The sequence below is a fragment of the Octopus bimaculoides genome, chromosome 2 (assembly GCF_001194135.2).
Source record: "Octopus bimaculoides isolate UCB-OBI-ISO-001 chromosome 2, ASM119413v2, whole genome shotgun sequence".
Taxonomy (NCBI): domain Eukaryota; kingdom Metazoa; phylum Mollusca; class Cephalopoda; order Octopoda; family Octopodidae; genus Octopus; species Octopus bimaculoides.
Window position 1 is genome coordinate 98,982,459 of NC_068982.1, and position 17,586 is coordinate 99,000,044.

Here is a 17,586-nt window from a genome sequence, read left to right on the forward strand (position 1 = left end):
AGTCGACCTTGGCGGAATTTGAACTCAGAACGTAACGGCAGACAAAATACCGCTAAGCATTTCGCCCGGCATGCTAACGTTTCTGCCAGCTCGCCGCCTTTTAGACATGTTTCTGCCTATCAAATCATTCACAACAAGCATGACTTCCATAATGTCTGTGCAAGATGGGTGCCAAGAGAGCTTACTGCAGAGCACAAGCGCAAACATCTTGAGGTCTGCTAATGTTTACTCCATTGCTAAAGGGTGAGGAATTTTTGAGCAGAATAGTCATAGAAGATGAAACGTGAGTCCATCATTAGGAGGCAGAATCCAAAGGGCAGATTATGGAGTGGAAACACCCTGGTTCACCCATGACAAAGAAATTCAAGACAGTCTTCTGCAGGAAAGATGATGCTAACCCTTTTTTGGGACCCAAAAGGGCCTATACTGGAAGACTACCTGAAAAAAGGGGTGTATGATCAACAGTGCACGATACAGTGCTTTGCTGGTCAATTGAAGCCAGCAATTTGCACCAAATGCCGAAGCCTATTGTTGAAGAAAGTTTTGTTGTTGCATGACAATGCACGCCCACACATGGCTTAACCAATTGGGTTTTGAGGTGCTGGAACACCCTGGCTACAGCCTAGATCTCACTCCTTCCAACTAATATATCTTTGGACTGCTCAAAGATGGTTTATGATGTTGTCGATTTCCTACAGGTGAAGATGTGAAGGAAGCAGTGCATAAATAGTTGCATGACCAACTGAAAACCTTCTTCTGGGAGGGAATATGCAAGCTTGTAGACTGCTGGACCAAGTGTATCAAAAACAAAGGAGACTGTATAGAAAAATGTACTTGTGTATCCCTTGTTTTGTGTAAATACATTGAAAAAACAAGTGTGCGTATAATTTTTGACACTCCCTCATATTTCTTAAGTGTATTTATGTAAGAAACAACAGTAATCAAAGTTATATCCTATTTCACTAACAGATCGAAAAAATTCATAAGTAATACAGACAGCTCAAAACAGAAACAGCAGAAGGATGAAATGTGCTTAGTTTCTGTTTGTACACAGCAACATACTTTACTTTGCGTATATATGCAAGTACATGCTTTAGTTTGTATATATTCTGCTACAAAAATATTACATTCTTAAAATTTTATTCATTTGAATAAACTTATAAGAAATAACGTAAAGCTGTTCTTGCTGTGACCATCCAGTCAAGTTAGCATTTACTATACATGCAACATATATCATTTAATATATATGCAATTTACATAGAAATATTTCCTTAAATTTTATAAAATGATTTTCATATGAAGAGATAAATATATTGCATAAAAATAAAATTGCCAAAACCTGAATGTACAATGCATAATCCAAAGCTATTTAAAACAAAAATTATGCATACTAAAAAATATCAGAAGTATGTGTGTCAAGAACACAAACTACAAATACATTGTTGCCTGTGAACAATATGAACTATTCTTCACCCCCATCATAAAACTAAAGAAAAATTAGTGTGTATTATACTTGGTTTGAAGATTTGACAGCCCATACTTAGTGGTACATATACACAACTATGTATTATATACAAATAAACATAATAATAACTTTTATTTAAGGCCACTCATTCCTAAAACTGTTTAGCTGTGAATCTCTGTTTCAAGCCTGAACCAAACACTAATTTGAATATTTCTAATAAAGACATTACTAATAAGCCCTGGGTTACTGGATACTGATTCTTCAATATAGTCTTCAGCTGGTACTATGGGTCTTGCATCAATATTCCCATCTTTTCTGATAATTAGATCATTCATGACTGTGTAGTTATGAAGTTTGCTTAACAATCATATGATTTCAGGTTCAGTTCCACTACATGGAACCTTGAGCAAGTCATCCTAGATAAGAATCTTGAGCCAACCAATGCTTTGTTGATGGAATTGCTATGTGGAAACGTGTGTGTGCGTGTGTGCATATACAACACAAATGTATGTACACACACACATACACATACAAAATTGTATCAATTCCATGTGTCTTCATTCACACTGTCTGAGTAAAATAAGATGAGTAACTTAAATTCCTTGCTTTTTATGTATGAATATATGCTTGTATAATGATTTATGACAATGTCATATAAACAAAAATTGAATTATAGCTTACAAGGATTGGCACCATCAGCGACCAGCAGCATACGAAGAGTATTAAAGTTTACATCTTTGTGATCTTTTTGGGCTAACAAGCCCCAATGCATATCACGTGATTTCACTACAGCCACAGCAGCTGAAATAAAGTTCAAAACACATTAAAACTCTTAAAAAAAAGATGATGATGATAAACAAGGTGAAAATAATTTAAAGAAAAAATATTTTGAATAACAGTAAATTTGGCATCAGAGCTGCATGTAAAAGTATATGAGTCATTGAGAAATTTTCTATGGAATAACTGTTCAGAACTAGTCTAATAAACTAACTAAAATAAAAATATCCTATGAAAATATGTAAGCATAGTTTATTTTCAGCTTTACAAGAAGGGCAGGACAGAAAATATCTTGTCAAGCTTTAGCTAGCAAAAACTATGATGATTGACAGATATTGAAAGAGAAGCAATACTGATACAGAACTGAAATTGTAAAATATATGAAAATAGAGTACTTAGATTAAGTTCTAAATTAATAATGAAGAAAAAATATAATGCTGATTCTTTAAAAATGTATTAGTAATATACGTTTAATGTTTTACCATTGAATAATATGAAAAGAATAATGGTAAAAAAAAAAAAAACCCACTTAGAAATTGTCTGGTAAACTGAGAGTATATTCTAAATTGAAACCAAAATATGGTTAGTCTAAAAAAATGTCTATATTGAGTCTGCAATTCAGTGTTTCATATTAATGTACATACCTTTGTACTTAGTCACCATCTTCATCCAGGATGCTGGGTCAACTTTCATCAAAGAATAAGGAATGAAAATCACATGCATTCCGTTAAAAACACTCTGGAATAGTTACACAGAAATATAAAGTGTTAGGATGGTAGAAAAAAACACATACGCAATAGCATTCAGTTGAAACTAAATACTGCACTTGCTCACAGTGATATCAAATAATGTATGAAATGCTTACATTATTTTTAACATATATGAACAAAAGCAAAGCTAATTTTATTTTTCACAAAAAACAGCTTTTCTGTAAACAATTGTACCATTTTAGTTAACAGTTTAAAAAAACAAAAATTCTCAAACAAAATAATACTTACACACAATATGCCATGCCAGAGACCAACATCACGTTTGAAGTCTAATACACAGACCATTACTTCTCCTATTACAAACATAAGAAAAAGAGTCAAGCAAAATATAATACATGTAATCATACACACACATATACAACATGCACACACATTTATATACACATACACACACGTGTGTATGTGTGTGTGTGTAAAACTGAGTGCCATATAAAAAACACCCAGTAAAGTGGCTAGCATTAGGAAGGGCATCCAGCCATAAAAATCATGCTAAAACAGATAGTAGAGACTGGTATGGCCATGGCTTTACCAGCCCATGTCAAACTATCCAATCCATACCAGCATGGAAAATGAACATTAAATGATGATGATGAAGGAGTTTCTCATTGGTAGAAGTTCATTTTTATGGGTGGTGGGAATGCTTTATCAGATTTGTTTAAAAACCAAAGCACAAGAAAGACTTAGCTTGTACCATGTTTTCTACATGGTTCTGAGCAGACAGACATCTTTCTACCCTTGACACCCGACAGCTGGAGGGAGAGAAGGCTGCATCAGTACAAGGCTGGTATGCATTTTCAGCTGGTGAACAGATTGGAGCAATATGAAATGAAGTGTATTGCTCAAGAACAAGATGCACTGCCTGGTCCAAAAATCCAACCCATAACCTTAGGATTGTGAACCCAACATGCCTTCACCAAATTTGTTTAAATTAAGAACAAATCAGAAAGAAACACATGTACAGCACACGACAAACAAACAGACCTAATAAAAGATTCCTCAGCACCCATAGAGGTAGCTTCTTTACTTGACTCACAGCAATAAACTAATAACTTAGTATTGAGTACCCTATACTTTCTTGGAAGTAGCTAAATAATGTTATTACTATATATGTTTATCTACATATGCATACAGCAGAAGACATTCATATATTAAAAATGAGATTATAATACCTTGTAAAAATCAATAAAACCTAAGTAAGAAATCTGAAGTTTTTCTGAAATTCTATATTTGGTACTATCAAATAATAAGCATATCCTGGGTTACTATTGGCTATTAAAAAAAATGAAAGTTCCCCTCAAGAATTACATCATGTTCTGACTCATGGGGAACACTATTTGCTACAACAAAACCTTAGTACCATTTGTATAACATTGTTTCTACAGTGCCAATGAAATATCCAAAACTATTCAATTTATGCCAACAAAGATAATTATATTAAGTTGCTTTAAGTATATCTTTTATCCATCTTTCTCTATAATGCTTGAGATTTTTGTCAAACCCCTGCAAAATTACATAACTTTAAAAAGTACAAGATACTTTTAATGTTCATTAAAGTAAAGTTTTCAAGTATACACTTAAACTAGAAAAAAAGTGTTTGATGTTATCTGAAAAACTAATAATTTAATCACCACATACTGAGTAACATCAGAATATTACCATATCTAATTAATATATTATCAAAGCAGATATAAAATATACACTTTTGAAAGGAAAAACATTAACACAACAAGAAGGTTACTAGTTCATTTTGAGTAGAAAATAAATCATTGGTTTTTAAAATCAGTCAACAAGGTTTTGTTATGTACTAAAGTATTAAAAATATATGGAAATTTTTCTGACAGGTGAAGAATAGAGGGTTAGGACATAAGTCTATTATAGGAAAAATTATCTGCAAAATCTTTTGATACCATACTCTTTCTTTTTATATTTTGAAGATATTTTTTGATTTAAGAAACAATGATACTGAAATACAGAATAATATGTAAGACAATGAATATTGTTGATAATGGAGGAGAAAAAAGTTACTAATTAGTTTAAAATGAAATATTACCTTCTGTGTAGTTACATGCGACAGTAAGTGTCCGACAATGACATAGCATAGTACTCTGTGCCACAGTCACACCAACGGTACTCCCATCTTTACTTGTAGTATACTGAAACAAACAAAATGAAGAGAAAAAAAATTAGTAAATTTGAAAGCTTGTGGCATCAGCAGACTACAGAAATATTCAACAACATAGGACTGAGACTGTTGGCAGTTCTCACTTGATACTCATGAAACTTTTACAAATTCTAACTGTGTCTAATAAATTTCACCAATATGTAATGAAGTGCCCCTGGACTGGTTCTTGTGCGGGTGGCACATGAGATGCACCATTTTGAGCGTGGCCGTTGCCAGTACCGCCTGACTGGCTCCTGTAGGATTTTCGAGCGAGATCGTTGCCAGTGCCCCTGGACTGGCTTGTGCGGGTGGCACATAAAAGACACCATTTCGAGCGTGGCCGTTTTCGTGCGGGTGACACGTAAAAGCACCCACTACACTCTCTGAGTGGTTGGCGTTAGGAAGGGCATCCAGCTGTAGAAACTCTGCCAAATCAGACTGGAGCCTGGTGTTGCCATCCGGTTTCACCAGTCCTCAGTCAAATCGTCCAACCCATGCTAGCATGGAAAGCGGACGTTAAACGATGATGATGATGATGATGAGATGAGGCTATTAGCATGAGATTGTAAATTCAGAAACAATGCACTCTAAATTGTTGTTTCTTTTGTACCTTATTGCACTGTCACATTTACATGACATTAAGAAATGTGATGTGTTTTATCTGCATGACAAAAATCCATTACTTAATGATGTATTGTATGAAAAGTTGTAAAATCTACTATTCATGCTAAAGATACTCAACAACTATTTGGTGGTACAGTGACATAATACAAGATTTCTCCAAGTTTGTCAAATTATATTAAAAATGATAAAAAAATTTAGTATTTTAAAGGCAAAGTTGTGTAAAAAGTTAGATAACAAAAAGCTTTTTCACAGAAGGATAAAAAAAAAAAAGTGTAATTCAGATGGCAAGCTGGTCATTTAGTGAATGCATTACATGAGATCAAATGAAAATTATATGTAGCAATTTCAAATATCTATTGAGCTTAACAGAAAAATTATAATTGTCATGAAAATAATTCTGTCAGTAGTACATACCAATCAAATGAATTAAAAAATTGAAGCTAATGTGATATATTAAAAAATTTGTAAGAAGAAATCAGAAAAAAATGTTATATTTCAACATAAATCAATAACAAATTGATTAATCAGAATTAAATACCAGTGCCATTAGATCTTTGATTTAAGTACATATAAAATATTGGATCTCTACCATTAGAACTTGTATTGATAAAATTAAAAGTTTATTGCAATAAAAATATTGCAGTTAAATGAAAATGCCTATTGAATATAGAAATTAGAAATAAATAACCACAAAATTTAAGAAGCTTTTGCTATAGATTCTGAAATAGATTAAAATTTATTCAGAATATTGGTTAAAAGTATTTAATATGTCTTGCTATGTGTACTCATAACTATTAGTACCAAAGATAAAATCAATGATTTATGCACTAAATATTCGGATATATTTTCACCTAACTTAGATCACTGTATAAAAATGCACAATTTGACTGAGTCCAAATGAAAAATTGAGTTATTGACAGGCCAGCCAGACCATTTCTATTGTCAAAAGTCAAAATTGGTAAAAGAATTGGAATGTGAAGTACAGAATTATACACTGGAACTGAATGATCTACAATCATTGCCTTTTGGAAGCTGAATGTCAAAGCTCACATTTGTGGAGATTTTAAAGTCACTATCAACAAATCAAACAACAACACTTAATGCTTGTACATGAACTATTTCATAAATTGGAGAATTGGAAGACAAAAAAAAAAAAAAAAAAAAAAAGACATGTTTATAGGTGAAGTTAACAGAAAAATCACAGCAATTTCTTATGACAAATACCCCTTTCAGTTTTTATAAGTACAAACAAATGCCACTAAAAAATTCTAGTAGTCTTGCTATACTTCTATATTTCAATGTCTTGCCAATCAAACGTTATCAAGAATAAAACATTGTGCAGCATATCTGAATGATACCATTGTCACCATATGATGGATGAAATATTAGCATTTCTTTCAGAATGAATATTATTACAAATTCATTAAGAACCTTATGCTAGTGTCAATGTCAATGAAATAGAATATACCATTCAAATGGCCAAGTGATTAAGGTCATAGAGCTCATGCATTTCGATGAACATTTGCCATTAATTGTGGTAGTAAATGTATCTATCACCAGTTGGAACTGGAATATTTTTGTTTCAGTGTGAAAATGGAATTGATCATCCTTTAGCCCATGCATCTAAAATACTTAATACATATCAACAATGATATTTGCAAATAGAGAAAAAGGGATTATTTACTATATTTGATTTTCATAACTTTATATGATTCCCTCAGAGAAGACATTTTGAATTAATCCCTAATTACAAGCTGCTAGTACCCGAATTATCACCTGATTATTGGTTTTTATGTGCCAATGACTATAACATTTGGGTAATTCTATTGCCCTCATATAAATATTCAGTTTAATACATAAAACTTTGAAGTAACATGAACATACTGCAGCATTATAAAAACAGATTACAATTTTGAAGAAATCATATTCTGTCTAAATTTGAAATACATCAAATTATCGAAGGTTTTCAAGGTTTGCTAGTTAGTACAAAAGAAACAGAATCACATATGAAGCCATGTATCTATATTATTCAAATAGCCAGAAAAACTAAAAATTTAAGAGAGTATTTGTAAAATGAGAAGTGTTAGTTATCATAGGAATTCATTAATTTTGTAGTCCAATTTTCCCAAACTAATTCTGAAAATATTACAAAGTAAAATTTTGACTCAACTGCATGAAAATAATTGGGGAATGGCTCCATATGAAACAAATGTGTTACCTAAACTGCTACTGGTTGAAATTGCAATCTGATATGAATTTATAATAGCTAAATCATGTCTGATATTTAAATCAGTTACATGAGAATGGTCAGAAACCTCTGAATTATGACAATAAATACATAATCAACCACACTGGACCATTTTCTGATAAAGTATGGCTTACTGCCAATGATTAATTCTCAGAATGTCCTAAAATTCAATGATCTAGGCTTGTTATTATATTATGTCATATTAATTTGGGCTGAAAATTAAGTTTAGTGAACACAAGCCTATAAGATACTCAGCTACTTAAACGAGTAGGTTGTTCAGTTTAATGAACAACCAAATGCTCATTGTGAAAACTGACAGTGGATCTGGCTTCATCATATATATACCAGGCAATGTGGTAATGACATGATTAAGTTACTCTGGGAGACAAAGTTGCAACAAACTGCTAATATATAATCAAAGGCAAAGAGGAATCATTATTATGATTATTATTACCACCGACTCTAAAAGAGTTGGTATTTGGATTTCTTGCACTTTATGTTGGTTAATTCCTACTATACTTTTAATGGTAAAGTCTTCTATATTGAAGTTTTTCTGTTAGAACTACTAATGATTTGTACACTGCAAAAGTATTCAAACTTAGATTTTAATCCAAAGTCCTGGTTACTGCTAGTTTGAAGAACTGTATAAAATACTCACTTCTACATAGGCAGCAATATTATCTGCAACTCTTGGAGGGGGTTGCCAATCCTTTGGTGGTTTACCCATGTTTTCAGTAACAAACCAATTGAGTTTGGGCCATCCTAGAAAAGAATAACAATATAAAACATGAAATTCAGATGACAGCTAACAATAATTAAGAGGTACATTACAGATGGTTTCAAATGTTATAGTAATGTATGGAAAATTAAGTGATGAGAGAAAACAAGAAGTTGAGATGATTGTCATTTTCTAGAGTTGGAGATTATCATTCTGTAATGTACAACCAGTAAATCCTGGTTCAAAGAAACTAATCTTTAGTCATAGTCCTGTACGTTATTCTGAATGGCCGTTCTCTCTCTTCCTCTTCCTGTCGAATGTGCATGCTCTTTATATCAACGTTATTTGCATAACACATTCAATTGATATAAATTTGGCGAAATTATTCTCAAAATGCTGATGATAATGAAAGAAATAGTGTACAAAACTATAGTTGATAAATTATCTTACCTTTGAAAATAATTACTTCCCCATTAGGCGTTTTAGGTAATGCTTTATTACAAGCTTCTGATGTAAGGGCCCAGTTAACATTAAGGTTACCCAAAAGGAATCCAATTCCTAACCCACCAGCATCCTGAAATGAAATGACAGAGTATTAAGTAGAAAATAAAGGAAAACATGAAAATATCATTAAAGGACTAAATCTGTAAAAATTATACACCTGTGAAATAAGTAACAAAAAATATAATGAAGAGTGAAAGTCTTTTTTTTTTAAAGGGACACTTAATTGTAGATGTTATTTTACATATATAACTGGTACTCAATCATGTTACAAGCAAATCAGAGAATTTTAACAGCATTATGTAGTCAGCTGGTTTCCATAAGACATTTTTGTTTTTTACCAACAATACTGAAATATTATATAAAATTAAATGGAAGTAAGAACCATATTTTAAATAGCAGCGGTGTAAAGGAGAATATTCAGAGATCTTCGAAGTTTATAAAAAAAAGGATCTCTGTGACAATGAATAAAGTAAATTTAGTAACATAATTAGTATCCTTTAACCCCTTAACATTTAGACCTCTCTGTTATATGTAATGCTTATTTATTTACATTGTTTCTAATTAATCAGACATTATCTTGTAGCTTCGAAATTTTGAGTATGTGATTAAATATTTTTAGAATGACATTGAAAGGAAAGTGTTATAGATAGAATATTTGGGTTGCATATCGCCATTTTAAATGTTAAAGGGTTTGAAAGAAATTAATAGACTGTAAAGGATTTTTAAAAAAATGGAAACAAGGATATGCAGCATAACAATCAAATAAACACTCAAACATTTATTAAAACCTTTCATAATAAAATATTACCCAAGAATTGTCATGAAACTGAATTGAAGGACAAAGGCTATTATTGTGTATACTTAAGTATAGCTCTGTGTTTAAGAAGTTTCCTTCACAACTATGTGGATTTTGGTTCCATGCTGTCAAATGACACCTTGGGAAAATGCCTTCTACTATAACCTCTGGCTGATTAATGCTTTGCAAGTGTAATTTGATTGGTAGAAACTGTACAAAAGCCTGTCATATACATGGCTATGTATTCTTTCTGTATCTCTTCTCATCAATACTGTTTTTGCAGTAGTAGTTTTGCTTATGTTTTCCAGTAGTGGTTTGACATTCAAAGGTGCAAAGTAAAGTTCTTCACTTAAAAAACCTGAAAGAGGTGAGGTCAGTAAAGGCACCTGACCATAGAATACTGCCTCAAAAAGTTGCAACCAACTTATACCAGTATGGTAACAAAAAGAAACCTATGAAAATGATGATTAAGCATAACATTATGAACAAAATACTGAAAAACACAGTACTCTGCACTGAAAGTATTTCAACCACTTTAAAAGTAAATAAATACAATAAAAAAGAATTATATTTTATAAATGTAATGAATGATCAAAAATATCACCAAAGAAAATCTTTCTAAGAAACTAAATTAGAAAGGATCATAAGTGCGAGTTTAATATGGATGATGAAAAGAGAATCATTTGGAAATTATTTGGCTACGGCATCTTTTTTTTTTTTATACACTTATTACTGCAAAATAAATAGAAAAATAATTTTAAAAATTTTCGATTTTAAAAATATTTTCTTAAATAACTGAGTATAACCTAAAAACAAAAGCATTTATCATTTTAGTTATGATTGGTAAAATTTATTTTATATATCAGAGACAAAAGGTAATTAAAAAAATATAGAATGGGTATGTTTATATATGTTGCTGAATTTCAGAATTGAACTATTGAATTTTAAATCAATGTAAAATTCTATTTTGGTAAGATACATTTGGATACTATCACTAATACTTGCAGACTGTTCCTTTCATCTTTATGTCAAGACAATCACAATCAATTCACTTTCTGTCTGGTTCTATAAGCAAATGTATTGATTATAGAAAACCCCCAAATTTTGGAGCATTTTACAGAAAACTTCTTTTTAATTTTTACTTGTTTCAGTCATTGGACTACAGCCATGCTGGGGCACCACCTTGAAGAATTGTTAGTTGAATTGACTCCATTACCTGTTTTTTTTAAAGCCCGTTACTTATTCTTTCAGTCTCTTTTACTAAACTGCTAAGTTATGGGGTCATAAAGACACCAACAAGTGTTGGGGTTTGACAAACACACACACAGATATATGTATATCTTTCAGTTTCTATTTATCAAATTCACTCGTAAAGCTTTGGTCAGTCTGAGGCTATAGTAGAAGACACTTGCTCAAGGTTCCATGCAGTGAGAATGAATCTGCAACCATGTGGCTGGAAAGCAAGCTTCTCACCACACAGCCATGCCTGTGCCTATTTTTTTTGCTTTTTTTTTTATTTTTTGGAATTTTATTCCTGATATACTTAGTTTGGTTGCCCCTTATATCAGCCATATCTTTCAAAATTTACAGCATAAAAAAAAACAAAACAAAAAACAAAACTGAAAATCTATTTGTAGTTACATTATGTCTGAAACCAAGATAAGCATAGAACACTTAACCATAGATCTGCTGGATCAGAGCTGATCTGCGATTAAACATTAACATATCTGTTGTGAATATATAGTAAGAGACATTTATTGTGTGACTGTGTGTATTCAAACTCACACACTGGTTTGTAGTACAATAAAAATTTAATAAAAACTTTTCTACATACACTCCACATCATCTCTTTATTTCTTATCTGCTTATGGTTTTAATATATTGTTGCTCTCCTCTCCAACTTTTTAATGTACTGCCACTTATCACCTCCTCCTCCCTGACCCACACCTTTATTCATTTACCTTACCCCAAACTGAGATTCACTACTGACCACATTGCCACCCATGTTCACCATTCACTGCATTTACCTCTGTCCTTATCTTAATCAGCTGTCATTCTTTCCACATTTTTACAAACCTACCCACCCAGTCATCCTCAATTCTGTCACTTTTCAATTTTTATCCACTTTCTTGTGTCTTGAGAGTATGCACTTTTTTTCATCGTTCCTCACTTTTCTACTGAGATAGCCATGTATCTCCTCCACAGCGAGACACCTGTTCCTGTCTCTATATCATACTTTAGCTTCTCAACACCTGGCACAAAGCCATCTCCCTCAATTCTGTACTCCAGTCAACCAAAGGGTCTTGTTAATGACCTCACTAGTACTGGTGCCAAAAAAAAAAAAAAAAAGCACCTAGTACAGTCTGTAAAGCATTTGGCATCAGGAAGGGCATCCAGCCATAGAAACTTTGTCAAAGCAGACATCGGAGCCCAATTTAACCTCTGACCCATCACAGCCTGCCAAACTATCTGACCTATGTCTACTTGGTAGAATCTGTTAAATCAGTTTTAGCAGATGTCCTTATTCAGTGACTGGAAACTGTAATCAGGCTATAACTTTATTTTTGTGTATTTTGTTTTTTAATATTTTGTACCTGGCATATTTTATGATAGAAAAACAAACAGTACTTCTAAAGTGAAGTCAGATATAGCCCACAAAAGTAACACAGTAATATAACATGAGGGTTGCAAAAGGAGGAAGTGATGTTATATGATATTTAATAAGTATGTGGTTGTTATATCGAGTAATCTATCTTCTCTTATTACACTCAGCTTTTTACCATTCACTACTGCACATAAACCAGATAAACAAGTTGCATAAAAGGATGCACATTAGCTACCCTTTGATGCTTGTATGTCTTACATGGAGACATGACAAAACTTGTCTATAAACAGTAAAAATAATCTATATAGAGTCTGCTTTAAGGCAGATACTAGATGTAATTCACTGGCAGAATTGACATTTTACAAAAACTGAGAAACACAACATAAGAACAGTTTGGTTGTATTTCATAAAATGAAGAGCAAAATGACAATAATACTGTTAACAGAAAGGTCACCCAAGAGTTTATGTTAGCACATTTTACTAACATACAAACAAATTATCTTCATCAGGATATTAAAAATAAAACAAAAACAAGCTTGTTAAGCTAAATGTTATATTTTCTTGAATAACAAAGTTCACATTAACTTGGCCAATCATTAACCTCTTATGGGCCAAGTTGCTGTTAATGGAAATAGAATGTCTAAGTAATTATGCCAGTCTAAATGGTGTAATCATGTGGTGAACTAATCTTGAAATATTGTGAAATACGCAAAATTGAGTTGACAACAGTATGCACAAGCATGTATACAATTTAACGTATATTGTATGAGATTGTGAAAAAATGTAGTACAATAGAGGTGAACCAGATCTAGAAGTATTCCAAAAATTACGAAATATAAAAACATTAATAACAACCAAGAAATGAGAAAATATGTAGCCTTGTAACATTTCCTTTCAGTTCAAGTTGAACACTCTAAACTCATTCAAAAGCTTACAAATAATCTGATCTATGTCTTTCTCCTCTTGAACAATGATGGTGAGAAGAAGGAAACAAAAACTTTACAGAAGAGGGGTGGGGAGTATGATAATTTTGCAAATTATTAAGATTTAAAAATACAAATAATGCAGACTTATTGCTTAAATCACAACATATAATTTCTTTTGTGTTGAGTTAGTGAACTTTTAGGATTTCAGATAGAATGAGAGAAGCAAATACAAAACAAAGAGAAGTCACACTTTGAAACAGCTAAAATAATTCCTACAAAATAAATTTCAGGAAGTTGATGGTTTTATCTTTTAACATTTACAGCTTATTCCTGGCCTGCTTTGCTTACTGCTATATTCTGTCTATGAAAGATCATTCCAAAAATATGAAATGGGCAAACCTAGTCAAAATGAGAAGATTTCAATTAACAGCAATGGATTTCAATTACTTTATGGTAAGGGAAATAAAAAAAAAAAGACCATCAGAAAGTCTGAGATAATTACTGAATGGAATATAAAAGGTGAAATGTCTTTCATCAATGACAAGAACAAAGATGCACCATCAACTGACCAGAGAGAGAGAGAGAGAGGGAGAAAGGATAGTGTAAATTTAACTGAGGGAGAAAAGCTGCAGTTGTCAGTTCACCGATGGAGACTGACTGCAGTGTTAGTCTTTTCTTTTTTCATAGTGAGGTCCACAACATAGTGCTGAAAGGATTAGTAGATCACAATGTGAACATTCTTTTCTTGATCTCTTGAAGGTAACTGAGTAATTAATTGCCTGGGAGACAGTGAGGAAGTAGTCGAGTACTTGGTTAACACTGACCCTAAAATGATAAAAGGCAAAGTTGGACTCACAGCACAGAGAGTTGGGATAAATACCAATTTGCTGCCTTAGAGAAACGTTATAGTGCCAGTTGACTTCAAAGAAAGACTTCTGTGTCTGCTGAGCTGTTAGAGATAGGCTGTAATGTCAACTGATCTGAGACAGACAAGTTGCAGCACCAGTTGACTTAAAAACAGCTGACCCACATAACAATGAATGCAGTCACCTACATTTTATTGTGATCCTATAAAAAGAGATCTATGATCTTGAAATAATAGAGTCTTTCGACCCTTTTGATACCAAACCGTCTGAAACTGCCCCTAGCTCTGTAGTACAAATGTCTTGTTTTCAAAAGTCCTGAATTAAAATCTTCCACCAAAACTTAGTCACAATTTATGTTCCAAACACTAGCTTAATGATAACTAAGTTATTTTACTAAATTCTTTGTTACATTTAAAATTAATTGAAAAAACACAGAGTATCTCAACAGAGATATGGTAACAAAAGGGTTAAACAGGATAGAAAATTCATCCATATACAGCTTTACTAATGGCATTTAGATATGTTACAAGGAAAAATGTTCTAGAAATACAGACTAAATTCTTTCCAACAAAGATGATATCAGCTATTGCTGAATAATGTATTAACATATCGCAATAGGGATAACAATCATTATATATGCAATTACTTTGGTTTTCAAAGGATTTTGAAGTTATGGATAAAGTGATAGAAATAAAAATATAGGCACTTGTTAGGGACAGGAGTCAAATAATGGTATTAAATGGTTATTGTTATCAAAATTAGTGGATGCAAAAATTTAAAAGTATAAAAATTATCTGCTATTTAGAAACAAAACTCTAGATACTGATATCAAAATATCTACTCAAGTCACAACACAGTGACTCTAATTATTACAGAAATCCAAAGAAAAGTGCACTAGCTATAGAGACCATAGTAGGTGTATGGTCATAGCAGTTGTGATAGTGGATGCTGACTGTGCTGGTGGTATTGTATGCTGATACTGAAAATGAAGATGATACTGAGGTATATGTTTGTGATTGTATGTAAATGAGTGTGTGTGTGTGTGTGTGTGATATACATATTCACAAAGGAAGCCATTTATGGTAATCAAAGAAGTTATCAAAATCACTGGGTCATAAACTTAATTCAAAATTCATATCAAATTATCTGTTTATTAGGATGAAGATCTAGATGATGTTACATACTATGCTTAATGTAATCAACCAGTTACTGTTAATGAAGGCTTCATCAAAGTTGAAAATGTTAACACTTCAAGAAATAGATAAAAAAGTGAATTTGAATGTTTTTGTGTATTCTTTAAATGAGTAAATTGGCTCTTGTACCATTTAATGACTATATATATATATATATATATATATATATATATATATATATATATATATAATGTTCATCTATACTGTACCTGATTATCTGATATATATATATCGGGTAATCAGGTACAGTATAGATGAACACACAGAAATTCATTAAGATAATAGTATATAACAAAATAATGGCAGGTAAGAAATAACAAAATGAAATAAAGCATTGCAAAACAAAGTTTTAAAATATATCATGAAGAAATAAATACTGTAATGTAGAAATTTTAAAATACTTCAGTGAAAACATTTCTCACTAGGGGTCTAAATCTGGATAATAAAACAGTAGCAACATCAATATCATAACATACAAGTTGTTATTGAGTAGGTAGCTGAAGCAATACTAAGAACAGACTATATCACTACAATAAAAAAAAAGGACATAATAAAGTACTGGTGATATACACAAGAAGGAGATAGAGTACTGAAGAAAGTTTTTGGAAGACGGATATATATACACATCTATCATGCAAAAACATCTAGTTTTCACAGACAACTATAATAAGCTACTATGTGGGTGTTCATACTACACTATTAGTATTGCACCCCAGCCGGGAACAGCAAGCATCTTCAAGAATGTTCTAAACTAAATGCTACTGTAGTTGTATTACTGAGATAAAAAGATGTAAAGACAAATTAGTTTACCAGAAACAATACAAATACACACATACACACACAGTGATTATAATTTCTAATTATGCTTTCTCAAGGTTGAAAAAAGAGGTAACTTCTAAAGATAGAAACTTAAATTTTCAACCTATAAAGATGTAGTAAGACAGAATATTTTCTAACTACTACTCAAAATCCTTTGATAATAAAATCAATTTCTTTAAGATAGTATATAACTAAATGACAAGTGCGTTACTTGCTTGGCTGTATTTTTACAGACACTAGTGAGACAAAAAAACTCAACAAGAAGCTGAATTAAATTTCTTGATGCTATATTTAAAGTCACAGCAATAAAAAATTATTGTGGCTTGATGTTGCAAACAAAAGTTTAGACAGAGCAGGATAGTTGGTGTATGATAGGCCAATATGGGTTAGGCAGGCCTAACCACAATGACTACAAGGGAAATTTTGCTCTGGGTTTGGCACTGCTGTGTAATGGATTTTTCTTTATTCTCCTTCTGTCTTTGAAGGAGAAAACAGCAAAAGATATGTAGGCAGGCTTCATTGTGAGAGGCTACAGTACAACAATGGCAATGGTCAATATGACAGGAACCAAGAGATTTCTCTAGAGAGCAGCAGTACCTATTCTTTGGTTCTTCTTATGTCATAGTGGTCAGTGGCAACTTAGCAAAACAGTACAATACTGAGTAGGCAATAATCTGCCATCCTGAAAATATGCCCTGACCAACAATGTCCTAATGCTGGTGATGTCTGCCTATTTCCACAACTTCAATATTAGTAAAAAAAAATGCCAATCTAGATACTGAGAATAATATTTTAAAGTTAAAATAATAGACAGGGAACAACACTGGAAAATACGAAAACTAAAAGAAGCAGCACATATGCTAGGACACAACAACCTCCTAAGCAGACCGAGTGCAGATATGAATAGCATATGGGAACCGGTATTGAGGAAGGATAGAAAAATAATAGATTTATAAGCCCTAAAATTCACTCCATAATTGCCCACGGGCATATGGCGTAGTGGTTAAGAGCGGGGGCTACTAACCCCAAGATTCCGAGTTCGATTCACGGCAGCGACCTGATTAATAATAGTAATAATAATAATAATATAATAATAGTAACATCGTTAGGAATG

The 17,586-nt window shown here is 32.2% G+C and overlaps 1 protein-coding gene across 16 annotated transcripts in view; it reads right to left on the reverse strand.

Moving 5' to 3' along the window:
• The window catches only part of LOC106868181 (disco-interacting protein 2 homolog A), a 262,625-nt gene that overhangs the window by 30,771 nt on the left and 214,268 nt on the right, over nt 1-17,586 (reverse strand). For all 16 annotated transcript variants that reach the window (XM_052978508.1, XM_014913330.2, XM_052978512.1 and 13 more), the window contains 6 exons: nt 9,214-9,337; nt 8,704-8,807; nt 5,063-5,165; nt 3,241-3,305; nt 2,887-2,980; nt 2,147-2,266 (listed from right to left, as the gene is read on the reverse strand). In XM_052978508.1, coding sequence (XP_052834468.1) covers nt 2,147-2,266; nt 2,887-2,980; nt 3,241-3,305; nt 5,063-5,165; nt 8,704-8,807; nt 9,214-9,337 — 610 coding nt within the window. The remainder of the gene's footprint in view (nt 1-2,146; nt 2,267-2,886; nt 2,981-3,240; nt 3,306-5,062; nt 5,166-8,703; nt 8,808-9,213; nt 9,338-17,586) is intronic.